The sequence below is a fragment of the Castor canadensis genome, chromosome 1 (genome assembly GCF_047511655.1).
Source record: "Castor canadensis chromosome 1, mCasCan1.hap1v2, whole genome shotgun sequence".
In the NCBI taxonomy this organism is placed as follows: Eukaryota; Metazoa; Chordata; class Mammalia; order Rodentia; family Castoridae; genus Castor; species Castor canadensis.
Genome location: NC_133386.1, coordinates 168,690,756 through 168,713,290, shown reverse-complemented (window position 1 = coordinate 168,713,290; position 22,535 = coordinate 168,690,756). Strand labels below are relative to the sequence as shown.

Sequence of the window (22,535 nt, the reverse complement as noted above, 5' to 3'; positions counted from 1 at the left end):
ACATATATGTGGGGACAAGAATATACTTAATTTTTTTTAAAAAGACACTGCACAAAAACACAAGTAGTAACCAGATTAAAAAGTGTTCAACATGGTTAGACATCAGAGGAAAAAACTCTACAATGAGGTATCATTACACAGTAGAATGGTGCAGTGTTTCTCAACGGAATGGTGAGGCTGGCCATTTCTACACGGAGGAGATATTCTTGACTTTTACTGGCATCTAGAATGCTCCTACATATTTTATAATGCAGGAGACAGCCTCCATGACAAAGAATTATACTGCTCAAATTGTAAATGGTACCAAAACTGGAAACCCCAAAAGGCTTAAATGAAGGCACTTAAAATAGCATAAAATGTTGGTGAAGTAGAGCAACTACAACAGATACATTGTTAGCAGATACATGAAATGACTCATGCACTGTAGTCCCTCACAGATACTATCATATAAAGTACAGATGCCTTCTCATTCCCCTAAAGTTCAATGGCCTGGAAGGACCTACATGATCTTGGCACACTCAACTTCTTCAGGCCTATCTCTCAATCAACACAAGGTTAATTTAACTGAGGGTGATTTAACATTAGGAAGAATTTCAATAAAATCTACTTGAGTTTATTGACAGAAATCTTAGTTCTAAGGAAGAGATACTGTATAGTCATTTAGTCCAACTTATTACCTAAGGCAGGAATATTAGTACATTGATGGTGAAATATCTGTCATGCACAATGAACACTAATAGTCTGAGCAAAACATTAGAGGTGTATTTGATATAAGCTAGAGTAATTACTAATGTTATATAAATTATAAGTTGTAAACTGAGTTAAGTGGAGACTATTATAGTTACTGACATTTGCTTAAGACTGAAAAAAAGAATATAACAATTCAGAAAGGTATTATACATTTATATTTAAAAAAGAATGAATTCCAGTAAATGTCAGTATCAAACTGCCTAAATCAGCACTGTCCAATAAAAATATAATCCAATATGCAGGACACATATGCCATGTTAAAAAAAAAACATAATAAGCAGGTATGATTAATTTTGTAATATATGCAGAAACATGCAAATATAGTTATATACCATACAAAATAGCCAATATATCCAAAATGTTATCATTCTGACATGTAATCAACATAAATAATTTTTAGAGTTTTACATTTTTTTGTACTAAGTTGTTAAAATCCAATGTATATTTTATACTTTATAGTACATTATAGTTTGGACTAACCAAACTTCAAATGCTCAACAGCCACACATGGCTGGTGGCTACTGAATGCTAACACTAATATGTGAGAACACTTCTAAGCATTTTATGTGGATTATTTTCACTTAATTCTGCCTGAGGCACATATAAAGGAAAGTTGTCCAAGTTCTCACAAATGGTGATACAGTCAGGGAATTCTATCTCAATCACCCTGACTTGGATCTCCTGCTCCTAACTGCCATGGTGTCTCACATAAAAGGAAGTTTTCTTTTTTACTTTATGACTTTCAATTAATGCTTTTAATTAAATCAAACAATGCCTTGATTCCTACTGCTATCATCATACATTTTTGGAAACTTAAATTTTCTGGTCACATTTAAAAACTGCTTTCTTTTTCCTCCCATAATTAAAAATTTGAAAGAAAAGACTTACCATTAGTATGAGTTTTTGATACTTTTGTTTAAGGTCTGACATGTGTGCAGATGGGTCTGCCCCCAGAATGCTATACCAATCCTTTTTCCGTATCTGTTCAAATGCCATCACTCCTTGAACAAGACAGGGGCCTTCTCAGATCAGCTGAACAAAAACATTAATGACAAATCCATTACAGTTTGCATGTATCTAAAAAACAACCAATCAAGTACTCCCTAAGTTCTTTAATATTTGGTTGAGTAAATCATGCTCACAACGCCAACTGGAGGATGTACGTATTTTCATTTAAAAATGGAGTGGCACAAATGGTAGAGTGCCTGTCTAGCAAGCGCGAGGCTCTGAGTTCACACTCCAGTACCACCAAAAAATAAATAAATTTTAAAAAATGCCGCCAAGAATTTGTATCTTTATCACACACACACAGTATGAAAAGCCTATTAGGTATTCCACGATATATGTTTATCTATACACAATGGCATAAAAATAGAATTTGATAAGCATGGATGATGGATGAAGTTCTAAGAACTTATTTCTGCAAACAGGCGCTTACTAAACACAATACAGAAGTTTAATACTTAAAACAGATGAAAGAAATAAAGGAAAATAGAATGCCAAAGAGCTAAAGGAGCTTGAGAGCATACGCTATGGATTTTTCCAGCTCGCTTTTCTTCCAGATTGCGTGGATAGGGAATTGTGCGAAATAACATCAGCAGGGCGACTGGACGGACGCTGAGGACCATACAGAGAAAGTGCTCCCCAAGCTGCGTTCGAGACGCCCGGTCCTCGGAGCTCCGTGAGCCCCACAGACCAGACAACCTCTTCCTACACGGCCCAGGCCTCCCTGAGATCGGAACATGGGGAACCACTGCATGCACAGTCAGCTCAACCCGTCCACACATTCGCGAGGACCCTCTCCCGGCTGTGTCAATACCAGACTTACCAAACCGCACACAGCCACCGGAGCTCACCCGCCGTCAGCGACCAGCCAGACTCGGAACCGGCTTCTCCTTCCGCCGGAAGTCGCCGCTCTGACGCAATCACGTTTCTAGTAGAGTCGTAGTTGCGCAGGCACCAATCGGAACGGCGCCTCCGCCTGCCGCGACGCGGTCGCCATGGTAACCAGTCACCGCTTTCATGGAGTTGACTAACTGTAAGTGCCTACGTTGAGGAGAAATGCCTTCCCTCAACTCGCTCTAATGCTCCCTTGTCCCGGCTCCACCACTATCGCTTCTCTCCTCCTCCTCCGTGGGCATCCCCAACCCAGGTTACCCGGGTTTGTGCAGAGCTTCCTCTGCTTACCCAACTTGAGCCCCTCCAGTCATTTTGATTTGGACTGGGAAAGAAGAGGGTTGGCTATGAGAAGGATGAGGAGATCTGATAAAACGTATTCTATTTAATTATTTTTTTAGGCCGTTGCAATTAACTTTTAATTAATTTTTAAAGTTTAAAATCCTTTCACATTTGCTGTTTCGCTTTGCTTTTACTTCAGTCCAGTGAGACAAGCGTTTGTGGATGAGGAAAAAATTTAAAAAAAGGATCAAGGTCAAATAGCTAATTGGGTAGCAGCAGAACCAGGACTCAGTCAGTCTACATATTCCCAGAGCAGCTGTGCTGTCTTTCCAGCTTACAGAAAAAGCTGAGTGAAATGCTTCTTCAGTTAGAGGGTACTCCAAATAGATACTTTGGGGTTCACTGTTAGAGGTTTTTTCCTCTCTCTTTCTTCTCACTTTCTCTTCTTCTTCCTTTGTTTTCTTTTATTACCTTTCTCTGTGGTGCTTACTTTACATTGATCTCCCTTCCTTGTATTGTACCTGGAGGTAAAAAAAACCACATCTTAGTTTTTAGCTGCATGATATGAATTTCACTGGGAGGTGTTAAAGTAGTTTTGTTGTAGCTACTGCTTATATTTCCTTCCCTTCTTTTTAAAAACTTCTTTCTTCTACCAAATATGAGTTTAAGAAGCACTGAATGGCTGGAGGTGTGAATTAAGTGGCAGTGTCTGTCTAACAAGTGTGAAGCCCTGAGCTCAAACCCCTGTGCCGCCAGAATTTTTTTTAAAGTATTGAAGATAAACTTAAGCAGAATAAATGAAACTTTAATATGATAAATAGTTAATTGTTATGTGAACTATAAAGAATAGCCAAATTATATAGGGATCTTTAAAAAAATCTAAAGATAAAAGTACATTTTAGGTTCTCCACAGGATTTTGCTATGTTTAAACAGACAGGGAAAGCATTATGCTTACAGTCACAGTTTTAATCCTGGTGCTAGAATGCCTTCTGTATGTCCCTCCCCAAATATCTAAAGCAACTGAACTCAGTGTTGTTTGAATCCCTTTGTATACAACATTTTCGGGAAAGGCCCCCCTTGAATTCTTTCTCTAGCTCTCAAGCAATCCCCTTTCCACTGTTTGGTTCTCTTTGCATAAAGTACTCAAGTATTCCAGTTTTTAGAGAATGAGTGCTCTAACTTTCTATTCCATTAGGTTATTGTATTATTTCTTTTATTCTATATTTTTTTATTTATGTAGGTTTAAATAAAGAGATGTACCTTTTCCCCTGCAAACCTCAAATGTTTTGTCATGTCATTTTTCTGGACTTTAGTTTGCACCCCTAAGGCATCCTGACTTTTTCTTTTTTATGCATAGTGTTATTAATCAACCAAAATTATCAGTATATCATTGGTGTCATCTGATTTCTGGACTTTATTTGATTTCCCTGGCCATTTCAAAAATGTCTTTTTGCTCAAATCAGGATCCAAGCAAAGTTTGCACATTGAATTTGGGTGTTCTGTCTCTCAAATATCTTTCAATTTATAATAGTTCTACTTCACCACAACTTCCATCAATTTATATTCTGTCAAAAATTCTTTTAAAAATTTTTACATAAATCCCTGCTCATTAATCTTTGTGTTTCATTTCCTTGGGCATCACTGTCTAATAGAAATACAAAGTAAGCCACAAATGCAAGCTACACATGTGATTTTAAGTATTTTTAACCAAATATGTATCTGGAATATTATCATTTCAAAATATAATCAATTTAGAAATTATTAATGAGACATTTTACATGCCCCCACATCACATCTCAATTTGGACTAGCCATATTTCAGGTGCTCAATAGCCACCCGTGACTTGTAGTTACTATATCGAACATAGCAGGTCTAGAGAATAAAGTTCTAACTTTTGACCTTGCACTCCTTTACCTTTCCGGTATTATCCTTGGTTTTACAAACTTATCACCTATTGCCTCAATAAATGAAAAGTTTAAGTGGAGCTTTTCTTGGTGCTTCATGCATAATTTTGCTCTCATGCTTCCCCTTACTTACAATACCTTAACTCTTTTCTTCCTCCTATAAGTTTTTCCCTCCTCTTAAAGCCTATGCTTCCCATAAATCCCACTCCCATAAATCCCACTCCCATAAATCCCACTCCTTGACCTTAGTAACCAGTCCTGTATACTCCTCATTTGCACTCGTCTATGACACAGTGTGTTGCTTTATTTAGATGTATGTTCTGGTTCCCCAGTTCCTTTGCAAACTTTCTGAGAGCAACAACACTTTTTTCATCAAAGAAACTAACCACTGGTTGTCTTTCTTAATTCTCTGGATTTCTAAGGTGTATGTCTATAATAGACTTTTTCTTACTATCTTATTTTCAGAAGGCAATTTGTCTATTTCCTGGAAACTATGTTACATGGTGGTTAGGAGCATGAACTGTGAGGTCAAACTACATAGGTTCATTCCAGACTCTGTCTGTTAATGACAATGAGAACTTTTTGAGTTAATCTCTGTGCTTTGGTTTCTTCCTCTTTAAAATGGAAATAATGGTAGATCTCTCTCATAGATTTGTTGTCAGAATTATATGAGATCATTGTGCCTTGAATTGTTAAGTACTTAGTAAATGTTGGCTGTTTTTATTGTTATTACTATTAATAGTGAAATATTTGTTTCTCTGTTTTGATGTAATGTTAAACATTTATAGCAGTATTTTAAGAATTTCCAAATAGCAAATGAAAACCAGAAACTATTGAATTAGAAAAATGAAACTAAGCCCAATATTTGTTGAACTATACTTTTAGTTTAGCTTTGGAATAAATTAAAATCATGGGCAAAACCCTCTTAATTCATGCCATCACCATCTAAAGTAAATGAACCAAGCCTTGTATGCACATATGAATAATAAAAGAAAAAAAAACACTAGACTACTCAAAACACCAGTAAGCCTTCTCCAGACAGCTTGCATGTGCTCGCATGAGTGTATACACACATATACACCACCACCACCACCACCACATGGAGTCCACTTGCTGGCCTACAGCACACAGCTTCATTTTCACTACCATCCTGTGAATCACCCAGCCATGGCTGGCATTGGCTCTGGTCCCTCACTGTCATATTTCATGAGTATTATTGAGTACCTACTGTGCACCAGAAATTTACATTTCAGAATGATGACCACTCAGCCATGACCTCCTGAAGTGCACCTGTGACTCATGATGGAGATCAGAGCAAGGAGGTGCAGACAGGAGCAAAAGGGAAAAGCACTACAGAGAAGGAAACAGAGTCCAGAAAAGTGGGCCGAAGAAGAAGAAAAGCTGGACGATACTGACTAGCAACGTACAGCACTGTCTTCAAAGACTTTCTTCCTCCAGCTCCACTCTAGCATGCTCTGGGAAGGAGACCCACGGACAAGCAAATTTTAGGAGAGCACCTGAGCAATGCACGTCTGGCAAAGGAAGGACTTCCAAAAGTCAAGGTTGTTAGTCACCAGATGATAACAGGGGAGTTATGAAATCCCCTCAGAAGTTTTTTAAAAATGGTTAGATTCCAATCTCTCTGCCTAGTTGAGATGTGGCCTCAACTTCCGGTAGAGTGAAAGTTCAAAATCCTTTCCTACGTGGGGGCATCAAGAATTTCTATTAGATTAAGAAAATGTGGTATTTATACACATGGGATTTTACTCAGCCACAAAGAAGAATGAAATTTTGTCATTCGCAGGTAAATGGATGGAACTGGAGAACATCATCTTAAGTGAAGTTAGCCAGGCTCAGAAGGCCAAAAATCGCGTGTTCTCCCTCAAATGCGGACTTCAGATCTAGGGCATGTGCAGCAGTATTATAGGACACAGGTCACACTAAGGGGAGGCTGTGCAAGGGAGGGACAGGGCAAGGGATGGAAACCAAAAACTTGAATGAGGTTGATGGCCTCACTGTACAGGAAAGAACATAGAAATCTTGAACTGGCCGGGGCCACCATGGGAAGCGGACTGGGGAGGAGTGAAGAGGACTGAAAGAGGTGAACCAACTGGAGCTGTAACACACATATGCACGGGAACAACACAAGGAAACTCCCTGCGTAGCTATCTTTATCTCAAACTAGCAAAATGTCAAGTTTCTCATTTTATCTTTTATGTTTTTTCTTCTATAAAATTGGAGAACAGAGGGAGGAACAGGATAGGTGCAGTTGGCACTGTTGGGAGGGGGGAGGTGGTGGGGAAAGGGGTGGGAGGGTGAATATGGTGCAAACAATGTATACACATGTATGTAAATGCAAAAATGATACCTGTTGAAACTGTTCCAGGAATCAGGGGAGGAGAAATGTGGGAGAGCAGTGGAAGGGTGAATTCATGTAAGATATATTTGCTACATTGTAAGAATCTTTGTAAATGCTACAATGTACCCCACCCGGCACAATAATAAAAAAATAATAAGAAGAAAAAAAATCATGGGCAAAACCCTCTTAATTCATGCCATCACCATCTAAAGTAAGTAAGGTAGGCATCCATTAAATATTTAATTTCAAGATGATTGATCAAGTATGATAGATAAAGAGGCTTAGGACTCTGGGTTGTAGTGATAGCAAAAAAAAAATACAGTATTAAAATTACTTTAGTACTAGCCTGCCTATGAACCTTCCCGTGAACCACCAGATATTCACTTCTGACTGATGGATAATACTTACAATGTGCACAGTTGAATCTGTCAACTTTCTGTCACTACAATGAAATACCTAAGAGAATTGACTTATAAAGAGAAAAAGTTTATCTTGGCTTGCAGTTTTGGAGGTTCCAGTCCAAGGTCAGGTAAACCCATTGCTTTGGGCCTCTGGTGGGGGTAGGGAGTGTCAATGGCAGAGAGTGTGTGGTGGAACAAACTGCTCACCTCATGGCCAGGATCCAAAAGGGAAAGAGGGATCTATATGTGGTGTTTCACATCTATACTCCCACCACTTGGGAAGCTAAGGCAGGAGGATTGAAAGTTTGAGACCAGCCTTGGCTACATAATGGGACCTATCCCAAATAGCAAAAACAAAAGAAAATGAAAAAAATAGACAGGGGCTGGAGGAGAGACACCTCCAATAACTTAAAGCCTCCCATTAGCCCAGCTTCCCAAAGGTTCCATCATATACTACTACCTTATGGCCAAAGCCTTCAACACGTGGGCCTTTGGGGGACGATTACTAAACCAGAGCCACAACAACATCACTGCTGATTATCTCCTGTCCTATCACTATGTTTACCTGACCCTTTCTAGTGGTTTCAGCTCCAATCTTTAATTTTCTTTGTCTTTATATCTGAATTTTTAGGATTTTCATGTCAGTAAACTAAGCCATATTTATTTTTAAGTACCATAGGGCAATTCAGTTATGTTCTGAAATTAGATGATTGCCTCTAGAGGAATTTAGAATCTACTGGAAAGAGAAAAGCCACCAAGGAGTAGCTAGTGATGAGATTTTAAAAAATGATACAGTACATTTACTTATTTGTTCAATCTACAAATATTTGTTTAGTGTCTACTGTGTGCCTCATACTAGCTACATGAGACAGAGTTGACTAAGTCTTCTCCAAAGCTTAGAGTTTATCTGGGTAGGCAGATACTTTAGAAAAGCAGATGAAAGAAATAAGTGGTATGTGAAAGGAAGTACCAAGTGTTGTGACATTAATAACTTACAGGTACACAAACAGTAGACTACTTAAATAATTGAAAATTTTCAGTCAAGAATAAATGAATCCAGGAAGATACATGGAAGTGCTAAATTTTAAATAATGCTTTGAAGGAAGGGAGAGATGAGTGGCAAGAATTAGAGAAACTTTTTTTCTTTTGACAGATTACCATAAAAATTATACAGTATTGAGAATCAATGCTAATGAACAATTTCATCAGGCTGGATCTACAGTGTTCCCCAAAGGTCCATGTGTTAATGGCTCGGACCCCAGACCATCCATGGTACTGTTGAGAGGTGGTGAGACCTTTAAGAAGTAAGAGCTAATGGGAGGACGTTAGGCATTGAGGACATTCCATGGAAGAGGATATTGGGATCCTTGGTCCCTTCCTCTCTCTCTCTTTTTGCTTCCTAGCTGTCACAAGGTGAGGAACTTCCTCTGCCCATATTCCCTGCCATGATGTACTGCCTTGCTACAGGCCCAAAGGCAACTGGACCAAGTCACCAATGACTGAAACCTTGAACCAAAATAAATCTTTCTTTTTTTTAAGTTTATTATCTCAGATTTTTTGTTATAATAACAGAAAGCTGACTAACCCAACAGTCCTACCTCATGTCTTAGAGATAGTTTTTGGTTTTGCATTTTTCTCCTGTGTTGGTTATCCTATCTTGGGGAACTTTCTCCTTTGTCATTTCAGCAGTGCTCATCATCAGTGAACATGCATTGAACTGATGTAAGGCAATACACTAAGCAGAAGCCAGAGGAAAAAGTACATACTTTTTGTGGGCATAATACCTGTTGCTGTTTTTTTCTTATTTATTTGTCTTTAACATCATTATGTGAATATTTCAGATCTCTTGAAGGTCTTTATTTCATCTGAAAATTTGTTACGGTTCTCCTAGTTTCTTCACACGTGACATTTTAATCATTCCACAAACCTATTAAAATACTGTATATAATCCATCTTCTGTTTCTCTTTAGTAATCATTATTACTATCACTTTATTTTTCCCCATTATTCTTTACCTCTTTCTCTTCTTGTGACCTCTTTGGCTTTTCTATGCATGTTCCAAATACCCTGAAAGGTGTGATGATCTCTCTGAATCATGAGAGGAAATGCTTGTACATATTTGTTTTTGAAGCATTTTTCCTTTCTTCATTTTAATTTGTTAAGCCTGAATGTTTTTTGAAAAAGTTATTTTATTTTTGTCATATAATTGACTCACAGAAGTAAGGTTAATCTGAATGATCAAGGGGTGTTAATTTGCAGGTTAAAATGTGTTAAACAGTTGATATGAAGTCTGTTTAAGTCAATTAGAGAGTATAATGAAGATGCTTCCAGGGTGTTAAGGAACCTTTTGAAGTTAGTTTGGAATTCAACTAGTGTATATTAACCATGGCACCTGGATTAACATGCTATTGCATTCAGGTTTTTAAATCTATATAAATAAGTCTACATATTTAGAAGAAGTTTGACTTTCTTATTAAGATTCTTTTGTTGTAGGAAATTAAATTAATTATTCAATTCATCATTAATAAAAATGGAAAACAGAAATAGTAGCCTTATTATCTTTAATGCTAACATATTTTTCTAAAATAAAATGCATCCACACTATAGAACCAACAAAACATCTCTGGGTCTTGTTTCTATGCCTCCTTGTTTTTAAAACAAAATTGGTGTCATTGTTAAAGGTAGAATCAATAAAGACATCAAATTTGGTGGTCATTTAAGGAAATGATTTGTTTTCTCTGATAAAATTACTCAACATAATTTTATAAGACATTTTGCTGATATCTTCAAAATTTTCAAAATAATGTAATTATGCAGAATTTAATGTTATTATGCTCAATTTCAGTAGTTGAATATCATTTTTGTAGGATGATAGCATTATTTAAGAGGAATAAAGCATTGCACCTTCAACAGTTCAAATCCACAAGAGATATGAGGGCAAAAATCACATTTAAAAATATATTCTTCATTTCACATGAGGGTTGCTATGGTACTATTTTTTTATCACTTGTGTCAGTTTACTAGTAATAAACACATTTAGCATTTCAGCTTCTTGCAAACTTTCAGCTTAATTATTTAGAGACGGATGAAAAAGAAGTCTTCTATGCTAAAGGGATTTCTGCAATGATGGATTAAGTGCCAAAATAATGAAAGCACACAGCTTAAAAAATATTCTGAAGAAAAATGTTTTCTGATGAATTTCCACAAAGATATCATATTTTTAAAATATTTAAGCAATTCATAGCATTACTTTTCATTGTACTGCAGAAGCACTATGAGTATAGTCTTTTGTAGCTCATTAGCAATTTCTTTAATGAGTTTTTTGGTGTGATAGATAGTTAAAGTAACAGACAAATGACAGATTGTTTGCCTTTAATGATTTCCCTGTTTCAAGCCCATTACAAAGCAATTAGAAATCTGACAGCATTTTCACTCTGCATTACTGATCATCTAAAGTGATGAGGAATGAGAGGTGATGAATATTAATTGTATATTTTCATATGATTATCATAAATTATTACCTTGTCTGATGAGCTGCAGGTGAAGCAGGACCATTAGCGAAAGGAACTCAGATATATTAATTTGGAAGAGTATATGGCTTTTAAAAAATCTTTGTCTGAGTGTAAATCCTGGTCTGCAATGTTAGTCTCTATGAACATTTCTCTGAATATTGAATTAATTACTTTTAGTTTTTGTGTGCATTTGCAGCAAAAGGAAAGAATTATTCCATAGTACAATATACATATATGTATTTAAGTCCCAGATTTAAAAAAATCTAATTTAGAAAGTGAGATATCAGTGAGTTTTGGTGATGAATATATTACATACATATACATATATAATATTTAGGTATATCACTAGAGAAAGATACACTTAGAAATATATGTCATGTTAGTCCTATGTTAAAGTTAGGTAGTCCTACAAAATAGGCAACAAGATAAGAAAGTATAGCCAGATATAGAAAGAGATTTTTCTAGGTCCTATATAATAGACCTTTTGATTTTAGGACACAATCTATCCTGTTTTCCCACTTTCTTGCTTTAAGTAGAAGAAGCTAATCCTGTTTCCAGGATGCAAGTACTTGTTACTTGTTCTTATCTTGCACTTAAGCAAATGTTGGTCTAGAAACCATAAAATGCATTTAATATAGTGAAAATTTACAAGCTTGATTCATTTGCAATGATTAGAGATAGTTTGGATAATTTTATCAAAATAAATTAGTTCATATTTGGTATCTCTCTAATAATAGGTATTAATTTGTAATCGATGCATAATGAATTGAATTGACTTTCATTATACTAATGAGGCTATGTCTTGATTATTGAATTGGGTGACTAAATGTGACCCAATGCTAAAGACTCATATCCCTTTACTAATAATTTCCTTTGGACTAACCACATCCAAACCTTGTCCAACTAACATACCTATTGGAGTTTTGGGCAAAGTCCCAATTCCTTCCTTCTCTGCTGGAAAACTTACATATTCTTCCTATGACACAGAACAGCTATCCATACTTAAGTTCATAGGAACCTAGGTTGTCCAACAATTTTCAGTTAGTAAATCAACAGCTGAAGAAACAAATACTTCTAAATTAGAAATTGCCACATCTTCTCTGATCTTAAAGAATCTCTAAAAGATATTCTACCACGTCTAAAAATTTTTTCTTGGCAGTGCAGGAGGTAAAACTAAATAAAAAATTTAGATTAATCTATATAACTAACAAGCACCTTCCTATATCATGTCTTCCCATTTGATCTTCATAACAATCTTATGAGGCAGGTAAAGCAGATGCTATATCATACACATGAGGAAATAAGATTGGGAAGGAACAGAGGCAATATACAAACCTGAGTCAGCCGATTCCAAACCTCTTATTTTTTCTGTCATATTACCTTAGCTCTCATACATGAAAGATCTAGCAAATAACTAAAATTTTAGAGATAGAAGGACATCAGCGTTCCCCTTCTCTCAGTCTCCTTGTACCCATATTTTAGATATGGAAAATGAACTCAAGAGAATTTAAGATTTACCTCAGATTTTGCCCAAAACTAAGATTAGAACTCCAGAACATGAAAAAGTTCCAGTGATCATTTCATTGTATTACAGTGCACTTACTTTCATGTCTCCTGAAGGTGCCAAACCATTTTCTTTAGTTGTATTTTTCCAGTTATTAAAAAAATTAATTATTGATTATAGTCTTGGTTTGATAAACACAAATGTCCTCATCTTCTTGTTGTTCTCATTACAATATTTTAGTTATAAAACTTTTTCATAATGTAGGTGTCCCCCTTAACCATTCTGGAATATCCTAAGGTAAGAGGAGAGAGGATTGCTTTGTGTTGAGAGAGCTGAAGGGAGATAAATTAATGGTAATTATTTGTACATATTTCCTTCTTGGTACACTGATATAAATAATGTCTCAGGGGACTCTTCCTTTTCTAGCCTGTGGTCTGCCAAAATTGATTATTTTCCTAGTGTTTAGGTATAGAAAGACAGTTAAGATCAAGCAATAATATGATCAAATTTTCCTACTTCTAAGATACCTGAATTATTAGTTTAAATGGTAACAGAAGTTTAGAACAGTAATTCTCTTATTCTACCAGATATCTCAGTTTAACACAGGCTCTTAATAACCAGGCCCTTGCCTGATCAATAAAAGCCATGTATCTGACTTACTTTCCCTGTTGGGACCTCTTTCCATCATAGTCATGTTCTTAATGTCCCAGTGTATACTCATTTATGCTCATGAACTCTGGTCTGATACAGAGACTTCTTATCTTTACTTTTTCTCCCTTCTATAATCAAATAAGAGCAGTTCTTAACAATCTTTAAGTTTCAAGTGTTTCTAACCAAGCACTTATACTTTAAACACCATTTTATCAACATCTCTAGCCATAGAACATCTTTTTAATTCATTGAAAGTGTTCTTTATTTTCCTTTAGAAATTTCTGCCTAAATTTGGTTTATATTTTGTCCATGTTTAGTGCCACTTGATTGAATCAACAAGTCACTTAAGATCCCTAGGGAAAAGAATTGTCAACAGGTTGGAAAGAAAATTAAGGAAATTAATTTTTAAAATTTTAGAAATCTGAAGAACCAAATGTGATGGAACTAAAACATAAAAGAAGCCAAGACTTCATGATATTGTTCCAATAAAGAGATTCATTCAGTTCTGAAAAAGATTCTCAGAAGAAAGGAGATGGGTTGATTGCCATTGGTTTAGTTTTGGAGTCAAGTTTTAGATTCCTTTCTTTCTAAATCTTTTTCCCTACTGAATTGGAGAATGGAATAAAAAGACTTGCCACATTGAAATTACATGGTTCAATTCTTGCATGATAATATGACCTCTCATCCTATCATAGAAAGACACTAAGTTCATCTGGCATAGTTAGCTCTTCAGATACTATGCTGGTTGTTTTCCAGTATTTTATGTGATTCTGTGTTTTACTAACTGATTGTTTAATTTGTTCTTGCATGTTTCAGGTTAAACTAAGCCTATAATTACCAAAATCATTTCTCCTTTGTTTTAAAAATGTGTAAGGTTTTCCTTTCCAAGTCTCTAGGGACATTTTTTTCCATTACTTTAATATGGTAAAAGGAGAGAGAAATAGTTAAAAGGAATAGGAGGGAAAAATAATAAAAAGATTATATTATGTTTTTCTTTTGCAGTAGTCACATCATTGAAGTGACCAACTCTGTTATATCCTATGTTAATAGCCATAAATATTTAATTGATATTTTAATTCATTCTTTGTTCTTCTAAAAGTTTAAATTACTCCTTCAAGAAGAAAAGATTACAATGTACTTCTTGGAGACTGACTTGTCTAATTCCAAAACCCTTAGTCATAGATATTTCTATTTATATGGGACTCTGAAAACTGAGCAATTTTCTTGCTATTATTCATTACTTGAGGGAGGTCAGGTTACCTAGCATGGTGCCTGAACATGTCAAGCAACTTCACTGTACTTACTCTGTTCATGCTTGAAGTTTAGCCATGCTGATTAGTGTGTGTTTATAATCAGAGGATTACAAGTAAGTAAGTAAGTATCAAACAATACTTGGGGCTACAAATTGTCCTTAAGAATAAGGCATTTCAGAAAAATACTATCTAAAGCTGTAAAAAGAAGTTTCATTTTGTTGAAATCATTAGGTTATAGAGGATCGTGTTTCTGAAACCTGAGGAACACTGAGCTAATGGGCCAAATTATTTAAAAACTACTATCAGTGTTATAGATAATGCATATATTGTGCTCACTGCCTACATGTGGTGTACCACCAATGAAAGCCATCTGTTGGAACCATTTTATGTTAAAATTAACACAGAAATTTTATCAACTAAAATGGACATTTTATTTTCTGAATGTTTGAAGCTCATATTCCAATGTCCTTTCGTAACAAGCCATTTCAGGCTTTGGTGACAGATAGCTCAGAAGTTGGATTAGGTCACTCTTTGCAACTACTTGGATGGGAAATTTTGCAAAGTACTTGGGTCCAATTTGTGTTGCTTTTAACTGAAGAAGACCTTGGCAAGATTGTGGAAATTGTGAGGGGAGACCAGCATCTCAGTCTACTACTCAATTTAACTGAGGTTGGAATATTTAAAATGGAAATTATATTGTCAAATAAAAAAAAGAAACAATACATTAAACACTACACACTGGTATGTGCATATAACTGTGTGTCTGTGTAATAGTACACAGAAAAGAGTCAGGTAGAAACTAGACATTAAGTTTTATGTGTCAGGATATTGAAAATGAGATAGTTATTCAAGCTGCATCTCCCAATTGGCAAAATGATTCCATCCACAAGACTGAGTCATATCTAAATGCACATGGCCATGAAGATGGAACCGTTTCTTTCTCACTCCTAGATGGCTGCATAATCTTTTGTTTTTGATTTTTGGTCAGATTTTGAGTATTTGTTTTAGAATACTAAAGATAGCTGAATATAGTATCTGAATATGGGTGGATGTAAGATTTCTCCAAAGATTATTGGGCCAGTCATATCATTATTAAATAATCTTTCACATTAATTTAAAAGATGTTTTAGGATGAGCTATACCATGCAGGTAGGCAATTAAGTTATAACTTGCCAATATATGGAATGCTATTATAAAGTTGTGTCTTGAAAGCTTAATTTAATGTTTGAAAGCTCTTATGCTGCTAGTTTGTAACTACGAGCTCAGTGAGAGCAGTACTTCTATTTTTTGTTTTCGTGATACTGTGACCCTCTAGCTTGCTAGCAAGTGCTCTACCACTTGAGCCACACCACCCCCCAGTCCTTTTTTGGTTGTTTGTTTTTCAAATAAGTCTCACTCTAACTTGCTTAGACTGGCCTCCAACTGCCTCTCTGATAGGTGGGATTAGTACACAACCCTGCTTAGCTTTGTCTTTGACATAGGGTCTTGCTAACATTTTTTCTGGGCTGGCCTGGAACCACCATCCTCCTGTCTCTACCTCCCACATAGCTGGAATTTCCATGTACCATGTCCAGAAAGGGCAGTCCTTTTTGATATGGTATTTTTATTTATCATATTCATATTGAATCCAATTATGTTTGAGCTTGCAGTAGTATACTTTATCCATGTTTCACTTTCTGTGGTTTCAGATTTACATGGTTAATTCTGTTCAAATCATTAGATGAAAAATTCCAGAAATAGAGAATTCATAATTTTAACTGCATGCTATTCTCACTTGAGTGATAAAATCTCATGCCATTCCTGCTCTTGCTTGGGACATGAAGCATCTTTTTGTCTAGTATATCCATGCAATATATATATCCATATATGGGTAGCCCTCCTGGTTTTTTAGATTGACTGTCATGGTATTGTGTACTTGTATTCAAGTAGCCTTTATTTTACTTAATAATAGTTTCAAACTGTAAGAGTGGTAATGTTGGCAATTCAGATATGCCAAAAAGAAGCCACAAAGCACTTCTGTTAAGTGAAAAGGTAAAAATTCTTGACTTGGTAAGGAAAGAAAAGAACTCATATGCTGAGTTTGCAGAATCAATATTAAGAATGAATTTTCTGCCAGGTAATGATGAATGATAATTATGTTACGAAACCTAATTCAACTAGGTTCCTTTAAATATTTATGTTTTTTTAAATGACATTTTTTAAAGCCAGGAATGAGGTTCATACCTATAATCCCAGCTACTCAAGAGGTGGACATAGAAGGATTACAGTCTGAGGCTGGGCCAGGCAAAAAATTTTGAGACTCTTATCTGTAAAAGCAGCAAAAGAACTGGGGATGTGGCTCAAGTGGTAAAGTGGTGGCCTAGCAAGGTTGAGGTTCAACCCCCACACCCCAAAAAGAATAAATCTTCATACGAAAATCAATAAATGTAATAAACCACATTAACAGAAGCAAAGACAAAAACCACTTGATCATCTCAATAGATGCAGAAAAAGCCTTTGATAAGATCCAACACCATTTCATGATAAAAGCTCTAAGAAAACTAGGAATAGAAGGAAAGTACCTCAACATTATAAAAGCTATATATGACAAACCTACAGCCAGCATTATACTTAACAGTGAAAAACTGAAACCATTACCTCTAAAATCAGGAACCAGACAAGGATGCCCACTATCCCCACTCCTATTCAACATAGTACTGGAATTCCTAGCCAGAGCAATTAGGCAAGAAGAAGGAATAAAAGGAATACAAATAGGTAAAGAAACTGTCAAATATCCCTATTTGCAGACAACATGATCCTATACCTTAAAGACCCAAAAAACTCTACTCAGAAGCTTCTAGACATCATCAATAGCTATAGCAAGGTAGCAGGATATAAAATCAACATAGAAAAATCATTAGCATTTCTATACACTAACAATGAGCAAACTGAAAAAGAATGTATGAAAACAATTCCATTTACAATAGCCTCAAACAAAATCAAATACCTAGGTGTAAACCTAACAAAAGATGTGAAAGACCTCTACAAGGAAAACTATACACTTCTGAAGAAAGAGATTGAGGAAGACTATAGAAAGTGGAGAGATCTCCCATGCTCATGGATTGGTAGAATCAACATAGTAAAAATGTCGATACTCCCAAAAGTAATCTACATGTTTAATGCAATTCTCATCAAAATTCCAATGACATTCATTAAAGAGATTGAAAAATCTACTGTTAAATTTATATGGAAACACAAGAGGCCACGAGTAGCCAAGGCAATACTCAGTCAAAAGAACAATGCAGGAGGTATCACAATACCTGACTTCAAACTATATTACAAAGCAATAACAATAAAAACAGCATGGTACTGGCACAAAAACAGATGTGAAGACCAAAGGAAAAGAATAGAGGACCCAGATATGAAGCCACACAACTATAACCAACTTGTCTTTGACAAAGGAGCTAAAAATATACGATGGAGAAATAGCAGCCTCTTCAACAAAAACTGCTGGGAAAACTGGTTAGCAGTCTGCAAAAAACTGAAACTAGATCCATGTATATCACCCTATACCAAGATTAACTCAAAATGGATCAAGGATCTAAATATCAGACCCCAAACTCTACAGTTGATACAGGAAAGAGTAGGAAATACTCTGGAGTTAGTAGATATAGGTAAGAACTTTCTCAACGAAACCCCAGCAGCACAGCAACTAAGAGATAGCATAGATAAATGGGACCTCATAAAACTAAAAAGCTTCTGTTCATCAAAGAAGAAGGGTATTCTCTAAACTGAAGAGAATACCCACAGAGTGGGAGAAAATATTTGCCAGCTATACATCAGACAAAGGACTGATAACCAGAATATATAGGGAACTTAAAAAACTAAATTCTCCCAAAACTAATGAACCAATAAAGAAATGGACAAGTGAACTAAACAGAACTTTCTCAAAAGAAGAAATTCAAATGGCCAAAAAACACATGAAAAAAAAACATCTCTAGCAATAAAGGAAATGCAAATTAAAACCACACTAAGATTCCACCTCACCCCTGTTAGAATAGCCATCATTAGCAACACCACCACCAACAGGTGTTGGCGAGGATTCGGGGGAAAAAGGAACCCTCTTACACTGTTGGTGGGAATGTAAACTAGTACAACCACTCTGGAAAAAAATTTGGAGGCTACTTAAAAAGCTAGGCATCGATCTACCATTTGATCTAGCAATACCACTCTTGGGGATATACCCAAAAGACTGTGACACAGGTTACTCCAAAGGCACCTGCACACCCATGTTTATTGCGGCACTATTCACAATAGCCAAGTTATGGAAACAGCCAAGATGTCCCACCACTGACGAATGGATCAAGAAAATGTGGTGTCTATACACAATGGAATTTTATGCAGCCATGAAGAGGAACGAAATGTTATCATTTGCTGGTAAATGGATGGAATTGGAGAACATCATTCTGAGTGAGGTTAGCCTGACCCAAAAGACCAAAAATCATATGTTCTCCCTCATATGTGGACATTAGATCAAGGGCAAACACAACAAGGGGATTGGACTATGAGCACATGATAAAAGCTTTAGCACACAAGGGAGGGGTGAGGATAGGTAAGACACCTAAAAATCTAGCTAGCATTTGTTGCCCTTAACGCAGAGAAACTAAAGCAGATACCTTAAAAGCAACTGAGGCCAATAGGAAAAGGGGAACAGGTACTAGAGAAAAGGTTAGATCAAAAAGAATTAACCTAGAAGGTAACACCCACGCACAGGAAATCAATGTGAGTCAATGCCTTGTATAGCTATCCTTATCTCAACCAGCAAAACCCCTTGTTCCTTCCTACTGTTGCTTCTACTCTCTCTACAACAAAATTAGAAATAAGGGCAAAATAGTTTCTGCTGGGTATTGAGGGGGTGGGGGGTAGAGGGAGGGTATGGAGTGGGTGGTAAGGGAGGGGGTGGGGGCAGGGGGGAGAAATGACCCAAGCCTTGTATGCACATATGAATAATAAAAGAAAAAAATAAATAAAGTTAAAAAAAAAAAGAATAAGTTTTCTATTCCTGAAATTGTGAAGAAGGAAATAGATATTGACACTGATTTTGCTATTACAGCTTACAGTGAAAGCTACAGAAGTTGTTGCCACAGTGCAAGGTAAGTGCTTATTAAAGTAGAAAAGCCATTAAATTTGCAAACAGATAAAACATAGTATCTATAGGATTGGTACTGAGGTTTCAGGCATCCATGGGAAGGGGAAGGGGAGGCCCTAGGAATGTATCTTCTAAGAATAAGAGGGGTCTGGTGCTCTTGTCTCTTTTACATTGGAGAATTCTATATTCAGTAAAGGCACAATAACAATTGTATCTATCTTTATTTACTTAAGTAATTGATTTCTCTTCAATAAAATTAGTTAGTCCTTGAGTACTGCTTTGTACTCACCTGCCTATACAGTGGTCTATAAATTCTTTTTAAAATTTTATCCCAGGAGGCTGTTACAGAATAGTTATTTATTGATTGATTGATTGATTGATTGGAGTACTGGGGATTGAACTCAGGACCTCACATTTGCTAGGCAGGGGCTCTACCACTTGAGCAACTCTGCCAGCCCCAGAATAGTTACTATTGAAACAAACTGGAAGTTCAAATTTATGTAATCAGATTTGAAAGTAATAGTTGAGCAATTTTTCCACTCTGTTTTGGTTGGCTTTCTAGTAACTTTCAGTAGATTTCAAACTTCACATCATGTCTTTCAGAATTGCTTCTCTCTCCAACCCTACAAAATACACATTAAATCTTCTTAAGCTGTAAGTATAAGATTCAGAAGACTTGTTCATTATACTCACTGGGCCTTTTAGGGCACCTGTAAATGGGAAAATTATATTTTATTGAGGAGAGAGGAGAAAGGAAAGAACTCTTTTAATGTAGTATAAAGATCCTCGGATCATTTATTTAAGTAGTAGCTCCTGAATTGGCATTAAACGTATTGTACTTCTTTGTGTTCAACAGGGTTTTCCACTTTGCAAGGTCAAGTCCTGCATTTAATGCATTTAAATAATAAATTTAAAGCAAAATAAAAAGGGAAAAGAAGTCTATGTGCTTCTGCCCTTGAAGAATACTACCCATTAAAGTAATATAGAGTAATAGCAGTTTATTTTCCTGCTTTCGTTTTGAAAAATTAAAACCCTTAATATTTCCATGTTCAGTTAAAAAGTTTTTTGAGCCTGCTCCATTGCTACCTGATAATATTTTATTTCTAAAGAATCACATATTTATCTCTTGAAATGAGGAAATGCAGTAAGAGTTGAATAATCTTTTATCTACAAAAATGCTTATTTGTGAAAAAAGTGGGTACATTTGAAAAATTGCATGGATTTTTATGCTATTTACTTGTTACTATGGCAACTACCACCCTACTTAGTATTTATGTTGTCTAGGATTCAGAACACCTTTTCAAATAAATAAATATGCCAGAACCATGTACTGTATTTACTTTGGTGTTTTGAAAAATATTTATCATAATGCATATTTTTGAAGACAAATAGCAATAACTAATGTAAACCTCAGCCTTGCAGTATGCTTTTAAAATCAAAATGATTACATTTATTCTTTTCCTTGTTATAAAGTCAGAATAGATAATAAAAATAATAAATTTTAAAACTGATGAGTTAACCTTGAAATGTGGTCTCTTGATTTTTCCTGTTTTTATGGATTATATTTTTTAAAATTTTTATTGTATTCATATGTGCATATAATGTTTGGGTCATTTCTCTCCTCTTCCCCTGCCCCCTCCCTTATCCCTCGCTACCCTGCAGAAACTATTTTGCCCTTATCTCTAATTTTGTTGAAGAGAGAGCATAAGCAATAATAGGAAGGACCAAGGGTTTTTACTAGTTGAAATAAGGATAACTATACAGGGAGTTGACTCGCGTTGATTGCCTATGCATGTGTGTTAACTTCTTCTTGAACTAACCTTGTCTGTAGTTCCTGGTCCCCTTCTCCTATTGGCCTCAGTTGCTTTAAAGTATCTGTGTTAGTTTCTCTGCATTGAGGGCAACAAATGCTATCTAGTTTCTTAGGGGTCTTACCTATCCTCATACCTCCCTTGTGTGCTCTCGCTTTATCATGTGATCAAAGTCCAATCCCCTTGTTGTGTTTGCCCTTGATCTGATGTCCGCATATGAGGGAGAACATATGATTTTTGGTCTTCTAGGCCAGGCTAATTTCACTCAGAATGATGTTCTCCAATTCCTATGGCTTATATTTTGATTCAAATTCCTAAAAGTATAAAAGCTGAACACGTACATCAAGTACTTAATGCTAGCTTCATAAATCTGAAAATAGAAATAGTTTTCATTTCTGATTAAAGATGGTTTTTTAACATCTATGAACAAAAGATTTCTATTTTGTGTTTTATATTTGAAACAAAATGTATGGTTGCTATTATTTTTCTTAGTTTTATTATTTAAATTGTTTTTAGATGTGTGATATATAAATCTAAATGTTTTAATGTTAAACATCAGAATGAAGTTATAAAGCATAAAAATCAGACATGTTTCATGTCACGTATTACCTGTTAAGAAAAACTGCAATACAGCATTTAAGTACAACAGAACAGTGAGCATATTGTCTCTGATACTTGTAAACAGGATGGAGCTACAGTTTCACAGTTTATGTTGACAATATCTTTGTGGGAAATGTAATTATCAAATAAATTATAGCACATCTTAGTATTAAGATTGTTAATAGTAATTTTAATTGCCTTTTTCAAGATAATTGGATATGTTCTCATAGGTATATGGGAAAGGGGACATTGGGCTAATTAGATATTTTGAACTCAGCTATCTTTAAAATGTCTAGAAATTGAACATGTATGTATTTTAGGAATTTCTTCCTTTAAATGTTTTTCTAAGTAGAATTAAAATAATTTATAATTCTCAAAATCTCAGTGATTATCCTTTGATACTCCTCTTTGAGTAATGATATGGTTTTAAAAATTGAATAAGACCATTTTAAAATTTAAATTCTCACTATTTACCAATTTTATA

General features: G+C 35.5%; 1 protein-coding gene and 1 long non-coding RNA gene across 6 annotated transcripts in view; one reads left to right on the top strand and one right to left on the bottom strand.

Moving 5' to 3' along the window:
• The window catches only part of Dnajc24 (DnaJ heat shock protein family (Hsp40) member C24), a 52,088-nt gene extending 49,420 nt beyond the window's left edge, over positions 1–2,668 (bottom strand). For all 4 annotated transcript variants that reach the window (XR_012436259.1, XR_012436258.1, XR_012436260.1 and 1 more), the window contains exons 1-2: positions 2,579–2,668; positions 1,639–1,782 (exon numbers count right to left, since the gene is read on the bottom strand). Coding sequence is in view for 1 of the 4 variants with exons in the window: in XM_074043548.1 (XP_073899649.1) it covers positions 1,639–1,746 (108 nt within the window). In the remaining 3 variants the exon portion in view is untranslated. The remainder of the gene's footprint in view (positions 1–1,638; positions 1,783–2,578) is intronic.
• Positions 2,669–2,703: 35 nt separating this feature from the next.
• The window catches only part of LOC141411462 (uncharacterized), a 29,579-nt gene continuing 9,747 nt past the window's right edge, over positions 2,704–22,535 (top strand). The window contains exons 1-3 of one of the 2 annotated variants that reach the window (XR_012436229.1): positions 2,704–2,788; positions 19,605–19,644; positions 20,244–20,294. This is a non-coding gene — a long non-coding RNA (uncharacterized lncRNA). Of the gene's footprint in view, positions 2,789–19,604; positions 19,645–20,243; positions 21,053–22,535 lie in introns of those variants that run through there. The other variant, XR_012436228.1, reaches the window with a different exon arrangement.